The sequence below is a fragment of the Diadema setosum genome, chromosome 4 (genome assembly GCF_964275005.1).
Source record: "Diadema setosum chromosome 4, eeDiaSeto1, whole genome shotgun sequence".
In the NCBI taxonomy this organism is placed as follows: domain Eukaryota; kingdom Metazoa; phylum Echinodermata; class Echinoidea; order Diadematoida; family Diadematidae; genus Diadema; species Diadema setosum.
Genome location: NC_092688.1, coordinates 15,776,396 through 15,793,357, shown reverse-complemented (window position 1 = coordinate 15,793,357; position 16,962 = coordinate 15,776,396). Strand labels below are relative to the sequence as shown.

The 16,962-nt window shown below is 38.1% G+C and overlaps 1 protein-coding gene across 1 annotated transcript; it reads right to left on the bottom strand.

The window, feature by feature from the left end:
* Positions 1-354: 354 nt before the first annotated feature.
* LOC140226940 (uncharacterized) lies at positions 355-3,400 on the bottom strand. The gene has a single exon (XM_072307369.1). It carries the CDS (start codon positions 3,036-3,038, stop codon positions 636-638), a length of 2,403 nt encoding a protein of 800 aa, XP_072163470.1. The 5' UTR covers positions 3,039-3,400; the 3' UTR covers positions 355-635.
* Between the last annotated feature and the right edge of the window lie 13,562 nt (positions 3,401-16,962).

Genomic DNA, 16,962 nt, shown 5'->3' with positions numbered 1-16,962 from the left:
CCACTGGAATTCGAAAGGAGAGCTAACCAAAGTACTGATTGCGGCAACATAACTGACGAGTACATTGCAAACTATGAATACACAGTGTAGGATTGTAAACTTATATACAAGTATGTACAACATGGTAAGCTTCGTATTTGCAAAAAAAAAAGAAAAAAAAAAAAAAAAAGAGAGAATAAGTTCGGTCTCAGTCGTTCTGAAATTCAAATTGTTTCATTTCGGCTCATTTTATACATTTGAAATTAGACCTCGCTTTCGCTGAGCAAATGACTACGTTGCCAAGACACAAGGCATATTACGTTACATTATTATGAACGATGCAATAACCCCCCACCCCCCGCTCCATTACTCGAAACAATGAATTATAAATTCACTTTCATTATACTACTTTGTACTCTGTCTCAAACAAACCCCCCAAATCTGGTGCTAGCTATGAACAGATTAAAGAAACAAGAAATCATGTTTACTCGTGTAAAACTGCAAATAAAAACAGTGATATTCCTATGAAACTAATAGTTATGAGACATGCACTACAAGAGAATGAATTGCATTATGGAAAGAAATACATGTAGCTTAAGAAGTTAAGTACTGTATTTGGCAGTCTACAAGCGATTCAAGTAAAATACTTTTTTTTTTCAGTCATCGTGCTGGCGAACATCACCCTCCCGATTTCGATGTGCATAGTCCTTCAAGAAAGTCTCCAGGAGTATAGCATTTGCGGCCCCTTCGTTCTCCTCTCTCGCGGGCGACTTCAGGATCAACGCCAGCGTGGGTATGACACCGGCGACGATGACGGTAGCGATGAACTCTATAGTAGCTGGAAGATCGCTGATACCGTCGATGAAGACGATCGTAGCGAGGCCGAACGCCATTACGACGGCGATGACTAGCAGCTGTAGCAAAATTGCCGCGACCTCAAGGTATATCGGCTGGAATGTCGCCACTACCAGTTCGAAAAGACGCAGGGAAATGACGGGAATACCTTGGTTAACTCGTAATAGAGGAGTTCCTCTTGAATGTGACAGTAAGTTTTCCTGCTGCTTTTTCATTTCGACTTCACCCGAGTTTCCCTCTCCATCCGATGTTCCCACTCCACTTCTCCCTTCGTTGATGTTTGTACTTTGATCCTGCATTTGCATTCCCTCATTACCGACTACACGTTCCTCATCTGTTGGCCGATCCTCAAGTCGACTCTGCTCCGACGCCGACTGCGTATCGACGCGCTCCGCAGCTTCCATGACGCGCTTTAGAAGAATGCAGTACTTATCGTAAAATGTCGTCGCTGCTTTGATGAAGTAACCAGCGACTGTCAGCGCCACCACCAGGAAAGGCCCAGCATAGTCGGAGTTCAAAACGAACCCGATGAAGGTATAACCAAGCAGTTCTGCTATGTATACAAACGCCGCGACGAAGATGAATAGAACAGCATATGATAGGAACATGGTGCAAAGTGCAATAACTATCTCCGAAGGTCTGATCTCATTGCTGAGAGATTTCGAGACTGTCCAAAGCAGAGTGTAGAACATGGGCACAGAATTGAACAAAAGTAAGATGAGGAATGCCGCTAGCGCGAAGGGAAAAACGAAGAGCAGGAAGAAGAATGTGAAGAAATATCGGCAAGCATTTTTCATTCCCTCGCTTCCTCGTCCACCGAAAAGACCATATATGTATGTCCAAATCGAATGGAAATATAAAGTCCATACAGCAGGGTTGATTGCCATCTGCGTTCTATACAACATGGTGAACATGAACACGGAGAGATGCGCACCTCGCTTCTCAGGAACGCGAATACTCTCCGGCATGTCCCACGCAAATCCGAAGTATCGACGATCAGCTCCCCTCACTACAAGACTGTTTGCCACGAACTTGTCATCGTAAATGTAGAGACCGATGAACAACGCGGCGATCGCCAAGAAGACGAGGTTTATGGTAATGAAACAAAATACCACCAAGCTTTTGCTGAGGAGCAGTTCGAACGCGACGGCAGTGCGTTGGGCGAACGAATCCGTAATTATGGCATGCGAAACGATGAAAGGTATGAAAGGTATCAGCATGAACGCACAAACGTAGATCGTCCAACGCGCAGCCACGATTAGCGCATAGTCCTGAAGACTGAAGCAGAGAAGATGCTTCAGTCCAAGGGGTAAATCTGAGTTCAAACCCACATATTGCTCATCGTCGATCTTCACCGGAGGGTTTTTTCGAATGAAGAAACTGGCAGCGAGGGGAGAGAAGAGAGCCAGGAGAAAACCCAGGGCGAATATTGCCCCCAACCACCCATGTTTCCTCACCCTCATCGGCTCTTGGTCAAAATTATCGCTATCAACCATCCAGCAGTCATAGGCTGTGCTGCCTTGAAAGACGTAGTAGGTGCAGAGTGGAATGGCGTAGACCCCAATCAGATCAAACTCCTCGGAAGTCAGCTGCCTCTCAAAACACACGAGCGACTCCTTTCCAGCATTCATGTCTGTGTCGTTCACAGACTGTACGAGCTCTGATACGAGCAACGCCACCATTTGTCGTTTGACACCATCATCAGCCTGTTGGAAGCATCCGTCAAGAGGCACAGCAACGTGCAAGTTCATGTGGAAGACACCGTAGCTGAGCGTCCCTAGTGATAATTGCTCGAAGTCAAACGGGTATGCCAGGAGGAGTTTCCCTTTCCCGTCGGCGGCCCAAACCCACGTCAGTGGGTCGACCACGTATGAGCTGTTCGAGTACATTGTGAAAGTACTGTTGAAATCCAGTTTGAAATACACAAATATGGCTCCCTTTGAAAAAATATCGCGCAACTCTGTCATCGTGGTCTCTTTGTCTCTGATTAGGAGAGTGCATTCCATAGCAGACGACGAATTCTGCGCTTGCGTACTAGACTCCTCAGTGGGTGCGACACTAGAGCTGGTACCAATGGTTGTGTTCCCTTCAGTAACAGCACCGAGTATCAAGGCAAATACCAAACATAGTTTCAGAACAGTGAAGGCCGCGAAAGCCAGTCTTGTTGCGACTTTGACATACGCCATGTTGAAGACAAAATCCATCACATTAATTAAATCAAGAGAACTTGCACTGAGTCGAAGACAGAACGAAGAGTTGCCAGATTCCAATCTCTGCGTGATTTCTCGCAAAACGTATAACTCTTGGTTCCCACTGTTACCGTACACCACGTAATACAATGGAGCTGTACCTGAGTAGGGGCAGACACTCTTCCGCGTTGGGCGTATGTAATGTAGGGACACTGGAGTACTGTAGGTCCTTCTTTACAATGTGCTTTGCACTAACCATGGAGCTATGCACTAACGGAACAATCATAGCACAATAACACTTTCAAGCAGTCTATGAAGAAAGTCGAATTCAGATACTCACGAGCGACCTATTCCACTTACTATGGCCACCACCCGTCCCCATAGCTCTTTATCGTGCACAACAGGCTTTCAGTGATCCATGCACCCGCGCTATAGAGTGCTGCATATAAAACGAAAGAGCGTGGGTGCAGTTACGGGTCCTAGGGGGCATAGTTCGCACCCATTGATCATTGTTCCAGGTATTACGGTTCATTGTCTTAGGACGGGGGGGGGGGGGTGGTTTCATTGTGTGCTGGCATGTTTGAGTGAGATCGGAGACTTTGTCCCTCTCTGATCACTCTTTTCAGAGTGGGTCTCTCTCTCTCTCTCTCTCTCTCTCCCTCCCTGCTCCTGCATCTCCCACCTCCCCTATTTCTGCATAATGGTAACAGTTAGGTTTAAAAATTCGAAGATGGTATATCAAACAGTGGAAAGGCATTCTCCCCCCCCCCAAAAAAAAAATAATAATAATAAAATAAATAAAAGCCAAAGTCTTTCATACCTACCAATTAGTTCGACATGAGACTATAATAGATAAAGAAAGAAAGTTAACCAAAAAATTGTGTATAAAGAAACGATGCACGTACAGAGGCACTCCGGACCAGTCAAAGGTAATCTGAAAAGAAAGAGTACAATTTTACACGCGCATCAGTGAAAATTGATCAAAATGGTATAAAAATTAGGACAGTTATGAATTTGTGAAGTTTCGCTTTTTTTTCACGAAAACAGTTCTTGAACAGTCAATTGCAACATGAATACGTAAATAGTGAGGTGATGATGTCATCCCCTCACAACTTGTATCACAACTCACAACTCACAACTCACAACTCAACAACTCACAACTCACAGCTCACAACTCACAACTCACAACACAACACAACACAACTCACAACTCACAACTTGTAATAAATCTTGACATTTTTCAGTTGTTGTTGTTTTTTTTTTTTTTTTTTTAATCAGGCCACTGTCTCAAATCGTAACACATCTGACTAATTCATCTATTTGAGGTTACTCTCTTAATTTCTAGGACTTAAATTTTAAATCTTTCTTACGACTTAAAATATTTTAAGTCTTTAAGACTTATTTTAGGTGGCTTCGATTAAAAGTTGAGTGTCGAAGCTGTTCGCAATCTAAATCTAACAAGGACTTAAACTTTCAGCCAATCAGATGACTTGTAAATGACGTCATGCGCTATCTTGAACCGCCTAAAACCGGAATTGGCGCTGGCCGTCACTTTGCTTCATGCGATGCATGCTAGCGATAGCGTAGTCATACACACACATATTGTACATTCAGTGCACAGCAGTCGACGTCTACTATAACCATCGACCATTTGCAAACAAACGCTATTGACTCGAACAGTTGAGTTGGTCTTGAAGGCAGAAGTCATGCAGGCCGGAGTTTTTTGAGGGCATGATCTGACGGAAGCTTGACCAAGTTGCTTAAAGGTGAGCATATTACTGTATGAATGCTTAAGAATGTGTTTGATAACTCTGGGACTCAGTAACCAAAGATAAAAGATGTTAAGATGTGCACTAACCGCCCTACATTTTTGGCGAGTTTGAGCCTTGCCGCTGTATACAGCGTTGTCCATCCCTTTGAAAGCGCCAGTGCTAACGTTAGCTGTTCATGGCTAATGTGTCTATCCAAACATTGTAGCAAGTTACATGTAGGCTAACGTTATACTAGTATTGTGGGGGCTCTATCTCGGTGAAACTGCAAGTACAAGTGTAACAGGGACTCTTATAAAGCGCCCATTCTACCTATAGACCTAAATGATTTACGATGTTGGTGTCTTGACTGAAAGGTAAAGCTATGGGCATAACGACAGGCTACTGTAGCGTAGGCCTAACTCAACTGTCGTCTAACACTGACTGAGTAACAGTAACAAGTTAGTGTCAGTTCACCCCTTCCTACACTCTTGTAATTAGGTTTAATTTATCAATTTCTACGTAGAAAGGCACAGTTCTAGGCCTTATCATGCCCTATGCTGTGATAAAATGTAGGGCATATGCTGTTAGATGGGTTTTATTTTTAATGTTGTGTTTATAGGCCACCAATAGTACGTAGACCCTATGGGCACTAATAAAATAGAACTGCGACCAGCCCAAACACGAAGCCCCCTGAGGCTATGTGATGAGCGCCCCAGGGTTTAGGGCGCCAATGTTGCAATGCCAGTGCAGTGGCGTCAAGCTCTGAACTGTAAAAACTTCTATCGCATGGGCCATATTGGCTGACATCACCAATTTCCATTGACTCCCATATTAAAATAGGGGGTCTACAATTAATAAACAGTTTCTGTTCCATTGCATGACTAGGTCTACTGAGTCTGATGTCACAATAAACAATTACCTTTGGCGTGTGCACTCAACACTCTTACTATCAAGCGTGCATCATGTCACTCATTTTACTGGAATAATCAACTTCAATGCTACTTGCACTCGGCTGCGTACATGTGATTGTGCTACTGATTTGCATTCCATGAAAATACTTCTACTATTATTACTACCACTCAGTAGTAGGCCTGGACACCTAGGCCTTATGGTTGCCATTTCTGCACTGAATTCAAGACTCTTTCTTGAACTAGTACGTCTCTTAGTGTTATTGTTGAAGGCGTTGTATGAAACAAATAATGTATGGGATTAACTCGTGCAATGGAACAAGATTTCGCACCTGGATAAAGATATTCTACTCCAGTCTTTCTCTTTGTAGCATAATCAATGTGGTGATCTGTGTTTGAGTAGAAGGATCTAGACTTAAAAATTCTACAGATCTACACTTCTGGCCGAGATGTATGCTTTAAGCATCACATACACCAGTGAGAGAATGTAGTGAAGTTTTACAATATATGAGGCCTTTTTTTTATATTTTTTACTTTTGATATTTTTTAAGATAAAGGGAATGCAAATTACCTGTTATTTGTATAATTTGTACTCCAAGAAGTACTCTGTCAGGACTATCCCTTCTTGGTGTTTAGATATGCAAGACATCCCTGGTATTTCTAAAAATTGATTTTAACGATAACATCTGAAACAAAAATCAGAGATATCGGTCTCATTTTTTCGTCCAGCATGAAATACAACCCTCGAGACCAATAAGAAATAATTAATTACATAAAAATCTAAAAATGTGGCTATGGCGACCGTTTATACCCCCGAAGCATATTTGTTTTCTTCCTTTTTTTTTTGTCAAGCGTTTCTGTTTTTCATTTTCAACTTCCTTATCACTGATATTTCACAGTTTTTGTGTTTATTTTCAGATCAATGCGGACTTTGCCCAGTTGTACCGAGAAAAGTGCAGGAGATGGTGAACAGATGGGGGCCATTTTACGTCAATAGAATCTTGCACTTGCCAAGCGAAACTACCCTTAGTTGCAAGACATCGTAAGAAGATGTGAAGACATGGATGGAGACAGTAAGTCCTTCCGCCAATCCTCATAGATCTTGTGGCATTGATTATAATTACTGGAACAATTTCTGTCCAAAGTGTAAGAGTAAAACTTACTCATTTGTTTATGCTTCATTGCTATTACATCTTTCAGGAAAGTGAATGTGTACGAGTTTGCTCTTCATAGACTGATATTGATAATAAGTCGAAAACTGAATGTTAGGGATTGTCAGAGCTTATACAATACGTCATATCTAATATGTTAAAGAGAATGTGTGAAATACTTAAAGTTGAAAAAAAAATATTTTGTATTGTGTTCCATTCTATAGGAATTTTGTGGAATGTCACTACTTGCAGCGATGCTTCACAGACCCAACATCCCCATGTACAAGAAAGGGAGAGGACCTCTCATGCTCCCGAGGGATGCCCAGCAGTACCTGGTGCAGAATGACTATGTGCCTGTAAGTACAGTATATGCTTAATGTTTATAGACTTGAAATCAGTTTATGATCAAATCATTGAGCTTCCAATTTTGAGAATTATCAATATGCATGTTTCATTGGGCTTTTAAGTACCAGCTCATGTTTAGAGAAGAATATTTTAGCTTCGTATCTTACAAAGCAAGACTCGTGTAGAATCTGCAAGTACTCAGTAACAGGTGGAATTTAAAAATCTGAATTTCTCATGCTGTCGTGAGAAATGCAAAGTTTTCTTCTCTGATATATCAGTGTTTTTGAAGCGATTCTTCTCAAACAAACTTTAGAACATTCAGCAATGAGTATTGTGTAGGGGTATCTACCGTGTTTTGACAGTTTTCTTTTAAATTCATTAAATTACGGATTAGAAATGCATGCTGACTTCTATTGATTTGTAATAATATGTATATCAAATATCTTATGAGTCTGGAACATGTAAATATCAAGTAGGCCCCACCCCGATGATGGCAAAAAGTAATCTGATTTCTGGGCATTTTTTTCAAGGCTTTGAGGTTTACCAGATGAGACAAAATGTTTTAAAATAATATGTTCTGAAATATATCAGAAATATTTACTTGTACATCACAAACTAAAAGTTATGTGATGAATATTGTATTTAAGATCAATATGTAAAATTATATTTTAATATTTTTTCCCTCCAGAGTGCCCTCTCACTGAGAACTTAACTTACGTTTAGTTTAACTAACTAAAGTTTATTTGATAATAATTGTAGTCTTTGTCATTTGCTCAAACGATTCAAGTGAAATTTAGTTCGAAATATCAGTAGTGCTATACATGTTTAATCTCTTTTCAGGTAGGAACCAATGTTCATGGCATTGCTGATGCAGAGACTCCAACCCCAGCCCCAAGCATCTTCTGATCTGGAGATTCTCCCACCTGAAAGCCCTAGCAAACGGGAAACGCCAAGTTGATCCGCGCGAAACGTATACATCACGAGCGAGAAGCGCGAAGTTCAGTGATGCTAAAGATGCCACCTTCAGCCAGCCCTGCTTAGTCAGATAATGGAGTGACTAGACGTACATCCAGTATTTTCTCATCCTGGACGAGACCATACTAAGTCCAGGCTGGAGATGACCAGAAGCAAGAATTTGACAGACTCTTTAAAGCCCACTGTGTCTTCATCGTCAAATATGCTTGGGTGCTTGAAGCATTCTTTGATTTTGTGGCGGCATATTCATGTACTACTACAATCCCAAGTGAGGGCTTCGTTCTGGGCATTAGCCACGAACTTCAAGAACACGTCAGTGTATGATGCTAGTAAGATTTTCCGACATTGTGCCGCAAACTCATGCACACAAGAAGCATATCTGACTTGCCCTGATGTGCAGCAAAGTTTTCTTAATTTTCGGTGAATTCTTAAATCAAAGTAACACAGGTAAAATGCTGCAATATTTCCTTTGAAGATACTATCATGCATAATGTTTGACTCATGGATATTGAGTTATGTTATGTGTGCCTCACTTTTCCATTTATATTGAGCTACAAATCCATGCACACAAGAAGCATATCTGTCATGCCCTGGTTGTAGTAAAGTTTCCTTGTAATTTTTTTTTGTGTGCATTTTTAAATGAAAATAACACAATAAGGAAAGTTCATGCCGCAATGTTACCTTTAGAGGTACTATCATGTATGTGTGTGCCTCACTTTTGCATTTGCATTCCTACGTGAACATTTAAACAATATTTCAAGTTTTTATACACGTCCAGTTTCAATTTATTTATTGTTCATCTTTGGCTTGTTTTCTGTATATTATGTCTGGTTGATGATGAAAAAAAAAGTAATGCCAGATCCGCATTGATTTAAATTGAAAGAAGAAAGTTTTAAGTTCCCCTGAACACTTTTGTAATTATTCAAAGATTACCTAATTTTCATCACTCCCACAGTGTTGTTGAGCCATTGTCCATCACATTTATTGAGCGCTGATTTGTTGCTATTTTCATTATGACGTTGTGGCTAAACACTTTAATATGAAACTCTCTATTTATAAAGAAATAAACTTTGGTTTTCCAGCCAAAGTATGTGCTTGAACCCACGAGGAAGGATAGATTCAGCGCCGGTGGGCACCTTAAACAAATTTAGAGCATTTGACTTGAAATTTGGCACACATGACCACTATGGTATATAGATATGGAAACAATGTGGTGAGCAATGCTTTGCCATGGTAACAGCTTTTTTTAAACCAAAAAAAAACATACAAAAATATTGTGGATTCAGCTCACTTCCTTTAGTCTTCGAGCATTTAGCTAGAAATTTGGCACAACAGACCACTGTGGTATGTAGATGTGTAAACGTATTCTTTCGTAAGTGTCGATCAATGTGTTGCCATGGTAACGGCATATTTTGAATGAAAATCATACAAAAATATTGTGGATTCAGTTAACTCCCTCACTCTTTGAGTAATTGGCTTGACATTTGGCACATGCAACAACTTTAGCATATAGATGTGCAAACTTAATCTTTCATCAATGGTGAACAATGCGTTGCCATAGTAACAGCATCTTTTCACTAAAATGCATACAAAGATATTGTGGATTCATGTAACAACCTCAGTCTTTGAGCATTTAGCTTGAAATTTGGCACACCTGACCACTATGGTACGTAGATGTGCAAACTTAACCTTTTGTCATTGTTGATCATTGTGTTGCCATGGTAACAACATAGTTTGAATGAAAATCGTACAAAAATATTTTGGATTCAGGTAACTCCCTCAGTCTTTGAGCATTTGGCTTGAAATTTGGCACATGCAACCATTGTAGTTCAGAAATATGCAAACTTCATATTTCATCATTGTTAAACAATGTGTTGCCATAGTAACGGTGCATTTTCAATGAAAATCATACAAACATCAGAGCATTTTGGCTTCAAATTTGGCACATGTTACCTCTGCATTACCTAGATGTGCAAAAAATCTTTTGTCAGTGTGGAAAATGTGTTGCCATGGTAACAGTATATTTTGCATGAAAATGATACAGTAATGTGAATTCAACTAAACCCCTCACCCTTTTAGCATTTAGCTTGAAATTTGGCACATATGACGGCTATGATATAGGGCCTTTAGTTGTGCAAACTTCATTTTTTTTTTTAATGTCCAACATTGTGTTGCCATGGTTACACAATTTTTAGTAAAATTAAAAACCATAGAAATCGTCAGTTTATTTATCTTGCTCACTCAGTTTTTGAGCACTTGATTTGAGAGGTGGAACAGTGCATTGCCATGGTAATTTTTTTCTTTATTAAAAAGTAAGAAAAAATAATCCTGGTTGAGCCAATTCCCTCAGTTGTGGGTGGGGGTATATTAATCACAATGAGTGATAATTCTAGTTAAAAATTCAGATTGCATCACTTCAACATAGTGCTTTGTTACGAGATATGACATCAAAGTAATTAAACTAGTGGTCCATCTCACTTGAACAGTCTCTTGAGATGGTTCCCTGTCATCAGTTGAGATGGATTCTTAAATATCAATAGATTAAGCAGGAATTTGTATATTCTTTTGTCAAACATTTTGTCTACCAAAATGCAGTATGGAAATGTACTTATGTAAATCCATTTCAGACAATCGATATTCAAGGAATTTTAGAAGTAAGTTTAGAATGTTAATAGTTATTTGAGCTTCTTAATGTTTTAAGGTGAATTTACTTCAGAGTTTACATAGATCTTGCTCCCTACTGTTGTATGTAATACAGTTTGGATTCAATTGTAAATTTTCTCTACGGAATAGTGGAAAAATTAGGAAAGTCTGGTAAGAAATAAGGAAATGTAACACGTTTTCAGAAAACATGAATATGCAAATACATGCAGGTGAAAAGTGTAAAAATATTTTGAAGGAATGACATCATCAATTCCCTCATTTGAACGTTCATAAAGACTGGACAAGATCTGTTTTCTGGAAATGTGTGAAATTGAAAAGAGGCATATCTTCCTTATTTCGTAGCTGATTTTCATAGTCTTTACACCATTCTGTGTAGGGAAATTTCTTCTCTTGATTACACTAATTTCGGCCTTTACTTCCCTCTTGATTAAATTTATACTATGCATCATTCCAAAAAATCAAATAATTCTTTAAATTGCATGCATGGGACGTACAAATCGTGTAAATCTAAACGTCAACTTAATGGAGGCTGTATTGTTTATTACACAGCATCATTTCTAAAATTTAAGTTATTAGAATTCATTATGATATAATCTTATATTTGTTCATAGTTTCCATCTTACGACTTAACGATGCTCACCAGGGAAAGAAATACATAAAATGAAAGTGAATCGAGTCGTATGGAGTCATCTTGCAAGATTTAAAAAAAAACGTGAAAAAAGTAATCTATTTGGCAATGAAGGTTCCAGTCGTCTAGTAACTTGTTTACAGAACACAGTGAAAAAAGCATCAGTAACATGAATGTGAAGATGTGACCATCTGAGACTATTGCAAAATATGCTCTGTTTTCATCATGTCGTATTTCATTTTTTCTGGAGCCTACATGTGTATGACAATCATCTCTATATTTTGTAACTTATCGATGTTTGTGAAAAATGCATCTGTTTGATTTTGTTAAAATAAATAGACCTTTACATGTGAAGAAAGTGCATCAACTGGCTGTCATTTTCAGTAGTCTGATTTTAAATCCATGATGGATTTATTTGAAATAAATCCAAGGAAGGCTTAAAATAAGTCTTTTGTCGTTTAAATCCAAGCTGGATTTATTCTAAAAACAAGTCTAAGAAAGATTTAAATGTAATCTAATAAGACTTAAAAAATAAATCCTATAGACTTGAAATTTAAGTCGAACATAGACTTAAATTTTTAAATCCTAGCTAAGACTTACTTTTAAGTCCTAAGGTTCTGTCCGTATCTACAGTCCGCTAGGACTTAAAGAAATAAATCCTTAGGACTTAAAAATAAATCCTAGAAATTAAGAGAGTATGCAATGAGAAATAATATAATATTTTACACTTTTATTTCAGGAAATTTGATTTTTGTCATTTCTGTTTACACAGTCGATGGAAAATTATTATGAGGTGATGACATCAAATTCTCAATAATTTGCATATTCATATCAAAATGCTCCAGATCTTTGGGTTTTTTTTTCTTTGCAAAAATTAGCGAATCATTGAATTTCATAACTTCCTTTAATCATATTTTGATCAGAATTTCGCTGTTGTGCTTGTAACATTTTGCTCATTTTTCTCAGATTAACTTTAAAGTGAAAATATAATTCACTGTTCAAATCAAATACACGTTAACGAATTGAACGAAAAGAAATATGCAAGTAAGTTTTATTTTCTTTTCACTATGAAACTTGACGCAAATAAAAAAAGATCAACACAGTATCGCATGTTTCACATAGCGAGGTGATTATCGAGTTCAATAGTTTTGGTTGAGAATTCATTGACCGAACCAGAAATATGTACAGGGTATGTACAGGGTATATACAGGGTCTGTTGAATCTCCGGACAGTAAGGGGTCAACATTTTACCTGTTTTCTGACCCTACGCCGAAAGAAGGAAGAGTGTTTAGCCTCGAGGTGTATTTTGTAAAAGGGATCACCCTCATCAATCACACCTAAAAAGTTTTTTTTTTTTTTCTCGACAGACTTGTTTGGCTCACTAGTATTTAAAGTTTTCCCCCAGATTTATTTTGGTATAATTATTGTTATGAAAAAAGTGATGGAGTTCGGGTATGTGCATTGATTTATTTACAAATGTATTCGTCTGACGCCTTCAGCCGCTGGGCAATAGCCAATTATAGACAGAGAGATCATGTATCGCGCCATCTATCGACCGTCGGACAAAGTAATGAAAATTTATGGATAATTTTTTTTTTAATAACATACCTTCGCAATCGGTAGCAAACAGTATGTTGACTAGACGAGTATGAATGTATTCATCAATGTGAAAACCTATCATGATGCAACTATGCAGCCAGCTTGGAGTTTACCTCATGTGCACATGGGCACTTAATAATGATCAGGCTTTTTGTTTCTGTTGGTTAGGTTTTCGAGGCGATAATAGATATGCATAAACATGCCCAACGTAATTTATGGTATTCATCTGTCATGTTCAAAGTAAGGGTGAACTTGGGTTGACTAGGTGACCAGAATGGTCCAGCATCTATTTCATAATTTTGCATTAAATGTATTGACAATCATTTTCCATTTATGTAAAAAAAAATCAAAAAAAAAAATCTCGTTTGCTGTCAAATGGATGTGCTGGCAAGCACCATCCAAAATGGTTATTTTAATGATCATTACATCAATGATGCTTATCTCTGAGTTTAAAAACCAACATGCCCTGTTGGTACAAATGGCCTTTACCTGTTCATGCCCTATCCGAGGGACAGGGTGTTTTTGCCTCTCTATACTAGAGGAGACGGCATGATTACACAGGACTCAATGGCTAGAATTCACGAAGGTGGTAACAATGAAACCATGGTTTAAACCATGCACAAAAAAAAAAACAAACAAAAAACAATAGAGAGCCAAGTGTCGCACGGAATATTTCGTTACGAAATTGTTCATTTCGTCGACAAAATGACAGTTTCGTTAACAAAATTATCATTTCGTGGACGAAATGTTCATTTAGTTACAAAACGTTGTCATTTCGTTACAAAATAAACATTTCATCGACGAAATGATTGATTTCGTAACGAAATATTCCATGCAACACTTGGCGCTCCATGGTTTTTGTCCATGGTTTAAACCGTGGTTTCATTTGTACCATCACCTTCGTGAATTCGGGCCAATGGGAATATAACCAGAATCATTTTGACTGCGAGGAGGATGCGATATATGACCGACTGAGCCTCATCACCTCTCTGTACTGGTACCAATAATTAATTCTATGCTTACTCCTTCTTCTCCCTAAGACAATGAAAAGATGACATAGCAAATTATCATCTTTCCATAAAGCCGATGTAGCAACATCTCTGATCACGCGCAGTTGTCACGAGCTCGAGTTAATGGATAGCCACATGAGGACAAAACTACTTTGGAAATGCTGATATTACATTAGAATTTATAAATAGATAACATCAAGTGATATTGATAGAAAGTAAATACTGTACCACACAGTAACATTTTGTACGGTGGCACCGTGTACACCTGTTGTCAGCACCATGGATCCGGGGTCAATGTAATCGTGTCACTGTGTGCCTAGTCATGTTCCATTGTACTCAGCTCACCAATGCCAAATATTCTAATGTTCTCAGAATGTTTCACTTTGCATTCATTTTACGTTTAACCTTATATTCTCAACAACCTGGTGCAGTTCATCTTCATTGTTAAGCCGTACAATTGTTTTCTACAGTGGGGGGGGGGGGGGGGGGAATGATGCCAATAAGCCATTTCGTAGTTCTATTTTAGGAATGCTCATGGGCATGGGGTTTGAGGTTTCCATCTTTTCTTTCTTTCTTCCTTTTTTTTTTGGCCATGATTGTTTGAGATAATGAGAAACCTCTTATGAGATATGAAAGAGCATCAAAAAGGACTAAATTCATTTGGTGAAAATCGGTTTTGAAATGGCTGAGATATCCAACACAAAGCAATCCTCATAAAGGGTGATGGGACCCACCTTTTATGAGGATGTTTTACTTTGTTTTGGATACCTCAGCCATTTCAAAACCAATTTTTGTCAAACTTTGAATTCCTCTAGAATTGTAGATTTCTTTACATTGGTTTTCAAATACATGTATCTCGCAAAAAGTTAAATGCTGAATTCTCATCTACCAATATTATATCATTCCTTTAACTTATGCTTCACGTTTTACTATCAACGACAACTAATGTTGGTGATATGTTTAAATGAGTACTATTGCCGCTATTTCAAACACTTTGATATTTTCTACAATAACCACTAGGTCTACTACTACTGATGCTGTTACTGTCACGACAGTTGCTACTCTCTATAATTCTACTGCTAACATCCCACAGCTTTTACCGTCACCACTATACGATGCAAGATAGCTACTTCTAATATGTCTATACGATACTGCTATTTTCGCTACTCATTTTCTCTCTTCGACTTCACAGCTACAAATTCCATCCAAACTGCTCCTCCCCAAAAGCAATGAACCAATGACTTGGCTTTTTTTTTTTCCAAAAAGGTGATGTACCGACTTCTCTGATCACACTTGATTAGTAACATAGCCAAGTGCGGATAAAACACGTTTGGAGATGCTGATGTCAAACATGAATTTATCATGTTTATTGACAATATTCCCTATTGTGAATAGAATGCAAATACCGAACGGTACAGCATTTGTACGTCTCCAACGATGGCACCTTGAGCACCTGTTGCCGTCGCCACAGCACTGGAAGAGGAATGGGACACAATCATATCATTGTGTGATGTCATCTTTAGAGACGCTATTGTAGCGCAATGAAAACGAAGAGACCCCTGGCGTCGGTCATGAGGACCCTGGATCGAGTCTATACTGGCTGGCGGCGGTTGTGCTTGTTGGCAAGAAACTGAATAGTCACTGCCTTTGTTTTTTGAATTGAATAACTGAAACTGCACCGGTCTTACACTCGAGACACAGTAAACAGTTCCAGCATATTTATTTTCATATTTCACATGAGATATACATTTCATCAAAATACACTAAAAAGAATACAAACCAAGCAAGATACAAAATATGTTATAAATCGGGGCATGGACAGAAAGTGTGTCAGCGTATATAATGTACATAAGACAATTCTCTATAACTTGTGAAATATGATGGAACCGCAAAAGCAAAGCTTGTAAACGCAGGTTCCAAGAAAATATACCAATGTAAATTTGATATGCATTCAATGGAGATAGGACACAAAGTAATAATGACGAAACTATATAAAAACTAGATTATCAAGGTACAAAGGAAAAAGAAAATAAAAGAGATGAAAAAGAAAAGGAAAAAAAACCAAGAACCTAAGGAATAACAACAGGGTAAAAAGTTAATTTAGCATATAGATACACAAGTATATACTCACACATATCTAGAATCAAATTCATAACGAGTTCAATATGTTACTACAATGGTACGGATGCAGTGATTATATAATGGGAGCATAAACCAGAAGCAAACAATCATAAACTGCAGGTTGATTCATCATACATTGAATAAGGATACTGCAGATAACATATCAAAGAAAAATTCTAATCAGACTGATTATATATTGTTGGGGGGGGGGGTGGAATATTTTTCATCTGGGGATTAGAGGTGATCATCGTTTTCTTCATGCTACCGTCAAACTTCTTCAAAATTCTTCCAAATATTCCAAAGGTATGTAAAATTAGGCCAAATACTTTGAAAATGAATGAATGAGTTATTCAATACTAAACGAAGGTGCTGTTTAAACTTGCCAAGTTTATTACAATGATAGTACAGAAGATTAGTTCATAATCATCTTTAAAGAAAACTGTTATACCTTTTTACCCTTTAATTTGTATAGTCATCTTATTTAATGTTCTTTATATATTCTTGTTCTCAGTTAGTATCTCATCTCATGAGTTTTCAAAACTTCTATTTTGTAATTGTTTTATGTTGTACAATATTGTAAATATGGTACATTATCTCACACTCGAGAAGGGGTCAAAGAAATAAAGTTCAAAATTTGATAGCAACATCATGTTATGAAGTTGCTTTGCTGTACCTTCTACTGCATGGCTCACTGGAGAATCTTGCTGGCACTATGAATAAAAAGATAATTACATGAGGACACGCTGAAAAGTTCAGTTCGGAACCTGACCCTGGATCGGAATATAGT